At 44.2% G+C, this 7,804-nt stretch overlaps 1 protein-coding gene across 2 annotated transcripts in view; it reads right to left on the bottom strand.

Moving 5' to 3' along the window:
• Positions 1–728: 728 nt before the first annotated feature.
• Positions 729–7,804, bottom strand: part of kctd10 (potassium channel tetramerization domain containing 10) — a 32,175-nt gene continuing 25,099 nt past the window's right edge. For both annotated transcript variants that reach the window (XM_068054724.1, XM_068054725.1), the window contains exon 7: positions 729–2,616. In XM_068054724.1, the coding sequence (XP_067910825.1) occupies positions 2,398–2,616 (219 nt within the window). In that variant the 3' untranslated portion in view covers positions 729–2,397. The remainder of the gene's footprint in view (positions 2,617–7,804) is intronic.

Raw genomic sequence — 7,804 nt, 5'->3', positions numbered from 1 at the left:
GCTAGCTTCAACAGACTAGCACAATGGACCAGCTCTATACCAAAGACCGATGCTTTGTTTCATGGCTCTTGAACGGTTAGGTAAGGTTAGCAGATTCATACCAACCCACACAAATTTCTGCACTGGCATTGGGTTTATTAGGTGCCTTGGTATGGACAATGCCTACTGATGCCCTGGATTTGTCACCTTAAAATTACTCCCACCACTAGTGACAGACTTGTAATCACAAGTGCATCACTGTCAACGTAAATTAAAAGGCTCTTTCCAAGAGAACCCAAGTTTGGGTATCTATAATCTAATTGTATTGCTTGGTGATTTCCCCTGCCTTCCCCACCATAATTCAAATGGACATAGTATAAAATTCCATTCTGCTTTAAAAAAAAATACCCAGTGACAGGACTGCAAACTGATTTCTTTCATTTTCACTTATTGGGTGGCTTAAGATTCAGCAGATGATTCTGCTTAGCTGGCTAATTATTGCACACTACCAGCAGTAATGAAAGGAAAACAAAATGCTAACCTTTAAGTGCTGAGCTGGATGAACTGTGATACTGTTTGGATTCATGACAAATATAGGAGCTCTTGCACCTGAACTTGCTTTTCTTTTAGGAACTATGACTGTTTTATTAGTTACCTCTAGGATGAGTTTCTTTAGGTTCTCAGTTAAGCTATTCAATAGAATATTTTGCAGTGGAATGTTGTCCCCATCTCCAGCAGGATTTGTGGAGGGGGGGGGGGGGGGGGTGGTAGCATCACCCATTCTTACACTGTAATACAGCACTGGCACTATCCTCAACTGTAACATGTGCAATCGACTCAACCTGACTACCCAACTCAATACAACTCCCCTGCCCAAATTGGAAGATGTGCTCCAAATGAAAAACCAGTAAAAGATTTAGTTTTTTAAGCAGATAAAGTAACTAGAGTCTCTTTGTAATCTCTCACCCTTGGGGGGGGGGGGGGGAGGGGGGCAGGGGTTTAGGGGGGAGACTTATTTTAACAGATGAGTAAAGAATTGGATGCTTAATGCAAGTGCCAGCATCATAAATTGTGATCACCATCAAACATCTAGCCAACAGAAGTAATAATTTTTAAAATTACAGTGTTCTGGTATCTATTTTGATCAGGGACAGAAATTCTCTCCATGCTTGGCAAAAATCTGATACACATTTGAAAGCAGGAATGCTAAAGACACATTTTGTTCCTATTGACACCAGTGCACAGTGAAATATGACCAAGTACATGTAGTGTGGAAATAAATCCGAAGATGTCCAAGAAATTCTATTTGGTCGCACAAGTACATCCCTGTGAGCATGCTTACATTTTGCACCTGACAATACAGGTTAGCCCTTCCATCATCCATACGGTTAAAAATAAATTCTCAATAAAATCCACGCATACAAGTGATTGTTGTTACGAAGTGGTAGCTTATGAATCAAACTGATCACCTACACAGCAAAAAGTTGAAAATGGAACAGAAATTAAAAATAAGTACTTTTTTGATCTGCAAGGAAGGAGTGAGGACAATCAATTACAGTGCTCTGAAAATCTGAAGAAGCAATGGATTACAGCCGTCTAGGATCACAAGGGAACCCAAGAACTGCAACAAGGACCTCCTAGTTGTTTGCTGAATTAGGGAGCCTGTATCTAAAACAAAAAAAAAGCTAAATCTACTTTGTGGAAAAAAAAAAGAGGAATACAATTTTTTGATAGGACAGAAGAAAATGAGATTTTGCTCAGTAACGGCTGTGGCTTTGCTACACCAATGAGAACAGGCAAAAAGTAATGCTGGAAATCTAAAATAGCAATGACAGCATGTCGGCAGTGTTTGCAAGAAAAAGGATCAGGCTACCGTTTAGCATGCAGACCCTACATACGAACACCAAATGGTGATCGTTGTCTCAGGTGATCAACCTGCAGTGCATCGCCACCATTTTCAGTTAACTCTGGTCAACATATTGGGTCTGCCAAGATCGTAAGAGCTACTTTTAGAGAAACAATGAAAATATATTAACTGTGCAGTTACATTTTCTGTGAAGAGTAATAGAAGAACATACTCTGTACAATTTAAAGAGAAAAAAAGTATATTGCCTTTTCACCATTAGGGCAATCTTTAATGCTAGAATTTAACCGTGTAATCGGGATACCCTAGCTAGATTTTGCAGTGTGTAAATATATGTCCATACTTCAGCATTTCATGTACTGCATATCATCAGGAGTTCCTCAGCTTGGCTAAGTTTTACTGATTGACTTTAACTCACTCACCGCTATCAAACTCTGCAGGAGCCCCACTATGTGACAAAGTTCTCTCTTCTCTATCTCTGGGGAGGGCAAGGGCAAAGGGTTAGAAGTTAGACCTATCCTCAGCCTCGGCCAAACAGAAGCCGAGGTTTCTTCTCACTGATGGAGGTGCGATCGGTCATCTGGGCGCTTGATGTGAATCCTCCGAACCCGCTCGATTCTCTCCCGCTCCTCCTCCTCCTCGAGGTGGTGAGATCGACCCGCTGCTCCTCCAGTTGCCTCCAGCAGAGCATTGTCAGGTCCGCGCCCATCCTGGGTCTCGTACAACAAAATATTCAGAGTCTCTTCATAGATTCGGGCTTCGGGAAACTCAACCTGTAGCAATGACAAATCGTCAATCCACATCTCACAGTGTCGTACATCAAACTTAGTGAATTCAAACAGACCAGTGGCAACCTCCGGGCAGTGTTTCAATTCCTGTCCCCATCTGACAATGAACGAGCGCCCCCCTGCTATTCGCGTTATTACCAGCTTAGTGAAAATCTGTTCACAAATCTTTTATTGGTTAGCTCATAAGGAGCACCCAGGTACACACCACAGAGGACTTTAAGTCAGTAAAAAAGACTTGTATTTAAATAGCACTTTTCATGAACTCAGGGTGTCTTAAGTGCATAACAGCAAATTAATTACTTTCGAAGTGTCGTAATGTAGGAAACACCAATTTGCATATAGCAAGGTCCAACAACAAGATAATGACCAGTAAACCTGTTTGTGATGTTGGATGAGGGACAAATATTGCCCAAGGAACCAAGGAGAACTCCCCTGCTGCTCTTCTCATAGTATCATGGCATCTTTTCCATCCGCCTGAGGGGGCAGACAGGGCTTCAGTTTAATGTCTCATCCATACTTAATTACACTTTAAAATAAAAGTGACATATTATAGATCCGGGATAAAACAGATAACATGCATGGCTTCAAAAAACAAGACAAGTTGATGTCTTGGCGGGACACTTCACTGGAATTCTGGTGTTAATTGACTTGCTGTACAGTTCCAGCATTTTTTGGTTACATCACTTTAAACACCTTTGCCTACAGTTCACCTACAGTAAATAATCTGAGCTTTCTGTACAATATGAGAACGTAGTCAAAAGCAGTTTGTTTAAGTAATCTTGCTGCCTTCTCCAGTCCACGAGCTGCCTGGATCTCTCACTTAGTGAGTAGGCTGCTGATTAATGTGATTTGTTCTCATGCTGAACAGGATTTTACAATAAAACAATTTGCACTTATTGATTGTACAAGCATTGGTCATCAGCCAACATATAAAAAAAAAACCCAGAGCTTGAATAATTTAAACATATGAGGTAGCACAGTTAATTAGAGGTTCAAGAGGCTATACCATAGTGACAGGACAAAGGTTTACACCATATTTCCTACATAGCTCAGCTGATTGTAGAGCAGTTGCTTCCCCATCTGTCAAGTTGGAGGAAGACTCTTTTAATGTATGTCCCAGCAACCAGTAATCACAGTGGCACTGGCAGAAGCAAAGGAACAAGACTGTGAGCCAGTCAGTGCAAACCAATTACAAAGAAATGAAGTTTGGTGGGGTCGGGGTCAGGGTGGGGCGGGGCAGTGGCAGGTGAAAAGGAGGAGGGAGAAACAAATTACATTAATACAGCACTTCCATGGTACACAGTATCCCAACACATTACACTGGGACACACTGGATATTGAGCAGGAAGTAGAGGAGAACGTCAGGAAGATTACTGAAGACAAAAAGGGGTGTTTCATAATGGTGGGGAAATGGGTAGCAAAACAAAGGTGTTACAAAGGTGTATCAGACAGGCTCTGGCAGTGATGGCGGTGCAGAGGGAGGTGCAGCAGACCAGAGTCGGAAGAATGGCAGTTTTCACACTCAGAGAAGATTGCAGAGGGAGGCTGGAGCAGGAGCTTGGTGGGATATGAAGACTTTATAGATTAAGCGTGCTAGGTACAGGAAGCCAGTGGAGGTCGACAAAGACTGGGATGATTGGGTGTGCAGATACATGCTCCAGAATCCTGGATGAATTGGAATTTGTGTGAGGTGGAGTTGAGGAGACCCAGCAAGGACAGTGTCAGAGTGACAGTGAGGATGAAATAGGAGCACTGGCATAGAACCTTTTTTGTACCTTGCTAATGAGATGACTGATACCTATCTCTTAAGGGCATGCAATGTAATGCACAAATCAATGAACTCCGTCTCCATGTTGATATGAGGCAGTGCTCCCTGCTATGCACTTTCAAATTGCTGATAAAAATCTAACAGACATTTTTAACAAGAGCAGCCATTAACGAGATACAGAGATCACTAATGTCCTTTAGGGAAGGAAATCTGCTGTCCTTACCCAGTCTGGCCTATATGTGACTCCAGACCCACAGCAATGTGGTCGACTCTTAACTGCCCTCTGAAATGGCCTACCAAGCCACTCAGTTGTATCAAATCACTATAGAAAGTCAAATAGGAGTAATACCGGATGGACGATCTGGCATCGATCTAGGCACTGGAAATGTCAAAGGCACGCCCTGTCCAGTTGACCCTCCAATGCCCTCCTCACTAACATCTGGGGTCTTGTGCCAAGTTTGGGAGAGCTGTCCCACAGATTAGTCAAGCAACAGCCTGACATAGTCATACTCACCAAATCATACCTTACAGACAATGTCTTGGATTCTTCCATCACCATCCCTGGGTATGCCCTGTCCCACTGGCAGGTCAGACCCACCAGAGGCAGTGGCACAGTGGCATACAATCGGGAGGGAGTGGCTCTGGGAGTCCTCAACATTGACTCCAGACCCCATGAAGTTTCATAAAGTCAAATATGGGCAAGGAAACCTCATGATGCACTCTGCATGGGGGACTTCAATGTTCATCACCAAAAGAGGCTCGGCAGCACCACTACTGACTGCGCTGGGCAGGTCTTGAAGGACATATCTGCCAGACTGGGTCTGCAGCAGGTGGTGAGAGAACCAGCAAGAGGGAAAAACGTACTTGACCTCGTCCTCATCAATCTACCTGTCGCAGATGCAACTGTCCATAACAGTATAGGTAGGAGTGACCACCGCACAGTCCTCGTGCAGACAACATGCCATCTTCACACTGAGGTCAATCCCCATTGTGCTGTGAGACACTGCCACTGTGCCATATGGGATAGACTCGGAACAGATCTAGCTAGCTCAAAACTGGGATTTCATGAGGTGCGGTGGGTCATCAGCAGCAGAATTGTATTCCAACACATCTGTTATCTCATGCCCCAGAATATCCCTCACAGTACAATTACCATTGAGCCAGGGAACAACCTAGTTCAATAAAGAGTGTAGGCAAACATACCAGGAGCAGCACCAGGCATACCTAAAATAAAAAAATGAGGCGCCAACCTGGTAAAGCTACACCCTAGGACTACATGCTTGCTAAACAGCAGAAACAGCATGCTATAGGCAAAGCTAAGTGATCCCACAATCAATGGATCAGATCAAAGCTCTGCAGTCCTGCCACATCCAGTCATGAATGGTGGTGGACAATTAAACAACTAACTGAAGGAGGAGGCTCCAAAAACATCCTCACCCTCAATGACTGGGCAGCCCAGCAGGTCAGTGCAAAAGACAAGGCTGAAGCATTTGCAAACATCTTCACCCAGTGGATGATCCATCTTGGCCTCCTTCTGAGGTCCCCAGCATCACAGATGCCAGTCTTCAGCCAATCCGATTCACTCCACGTGATATCAAGAAACGGCTAATGGCACTGGATACTGCAAAAGCTATGGACCCTGACAACATTCCAGCAATAGTACTGAAGACGTGTGCACCAGAATTGGCCACACCCCTAGCCAAGCTGTTCCAGTACAGCGACAACACTGGCATCTACCCGGCAAAGTGGAAACTCGCCCAGGTATGTCCTGTCCACAAATAGCAGGAGAAATCCAATTCAGCCAATTACTGCTCCATCAGTCATCAGCAAAGTGATGGAAGGTGTCATTGACAGTGCTATCAAGTGGCACTTACTCAGCAATAACCTGCTCACGGACGCTCAGTTTGGGTTCCACCTGGGCCAGTCGGCTCCAGACCTCATTACAGCCTTGGCCCAAACATGGACAAAAGAGCTGACCTCCAGAGAGGACAGCGACTGCCCTCGACATCAAGGCAATGTTTGACCGAGTATGGCATCAAGGAGGCCAAGCAAAACAAGAGGCAATGGGAATCAGGGGAAAACTCTCCACTGGTTGGAGTCATATCTAGCACAAAGGAAGATTGTTGTTGGTTGTTGGAGGTCAATCATCTCAGTCCCAGGACATCACAGCAGGAGTTCCTCAGGGTAGTGTCCTAGGCCCAACCATCTTCAGCTGCTTCATCAATGACCTTCTCTCGATCACAAGGTCAGAAGTGGGGACGTTTGCTGATGATTGCACAATGTTCAGCACCATTTGCAACTCCTCAGTTATTGAAGCAGCCCACGTCCATATGCAGCAAGACCTGGACAAAATCCAGGCTTGGGCTGATAAGTGGCAAGTTACATTTATGTCACACAAGTACCAGGTAATGACCATCTCCAACAAGACATAGGTAAATAAAAGGAGGAGATCCTAAAAGTAGAATATAGGGAGCTAGGAAGTAAGTTTAAAGTAAGACTTCAAAGGTAGTGATCTCAGATTACTACCAGTGCCACTTGCTAGTCAGAGTAGAAATAGTAGGATATATCAGATGAATACGTGGCTGAAGAGATGGTGTGAGGGGGAAGGTTTTAGATTCCTGGGGGAGGTGGGACCAGTACAAACTGGACAAGTTACACCTGGGCAGGACCGGGACTGATGTCCCAGGGGGAGTATTTGCTAGAGTGGTTGGGGAGGGTTTAAACTAAAATGACAGGGGGATGGGAACCTTTGCAAGGAGTCAGAGGAGGGGGGGATCAAAGACAAGAACAAAAGACAGTAAGGGGAATAAGAAAAGTGATCGGCAGAGAAATCAAGGGCCAGAATCAAACAGGGACACTGTGAAAAATATTGGGAATATTTGCAAGTGATGTTGAGAATGGCATTAAACAGGAAATTAGAGATGCATGCGATAAAGGAACATCTGTAATTATGGGTGAATTTAATCTGCATATAGATTGGGTAAATCAAATTAGTCACAATACCGTAGAGGAAGAATTCTTGGAGTGTGTATGGGATGGTTTTCTGGACCAATCTGTTGAGGAACCAACTAGAGAACAGGCCATCCTAGACTGGGTATTGTGCAATGAGAGAGGAATAATTGACAATCTAGTGGTGCGAGACCCCTGGGGACGAGCGACCATAATATGATAGAATTCTTCATCAAGATGGAGAGTGACGTAGTTGATTCTGAGACAAGGGCCCTGAATCTTAGTAAAGGAAACTACGAAGGTATGAGGCGTGAGTTGGCCATGACAGATTGGGAAACATTACTTAAAGGGATGACGGTGGATAGGCAATGGCAAACATTTAAAGAGCGCATTGATGAACTGCAACAATTGTTTATCCCTGTCTGGCGCAAAAGTAAAACAGGAAAGGTAGCCAAA

The sequence above is a fragment of the Heterodontus francisci genome, chromosome 23, assembly GCF_036365525.1.
Source record: "Heterodontus francisci isolate sHetFra1 chromosome 23, sHetFra1.hap1, whole genome shotgun sequence".
In the NCBI taxonomy this organism is placed as follows: Eukaryota; Metazoa; Chordata; class Chondrichthyes; order Heterodontiformes; family Heterodontidae; genus Heterodontus; species Heterodontus francisci.
This window is presented reverse-complemented; position numbering and strand designations above follow the sequence as displayed.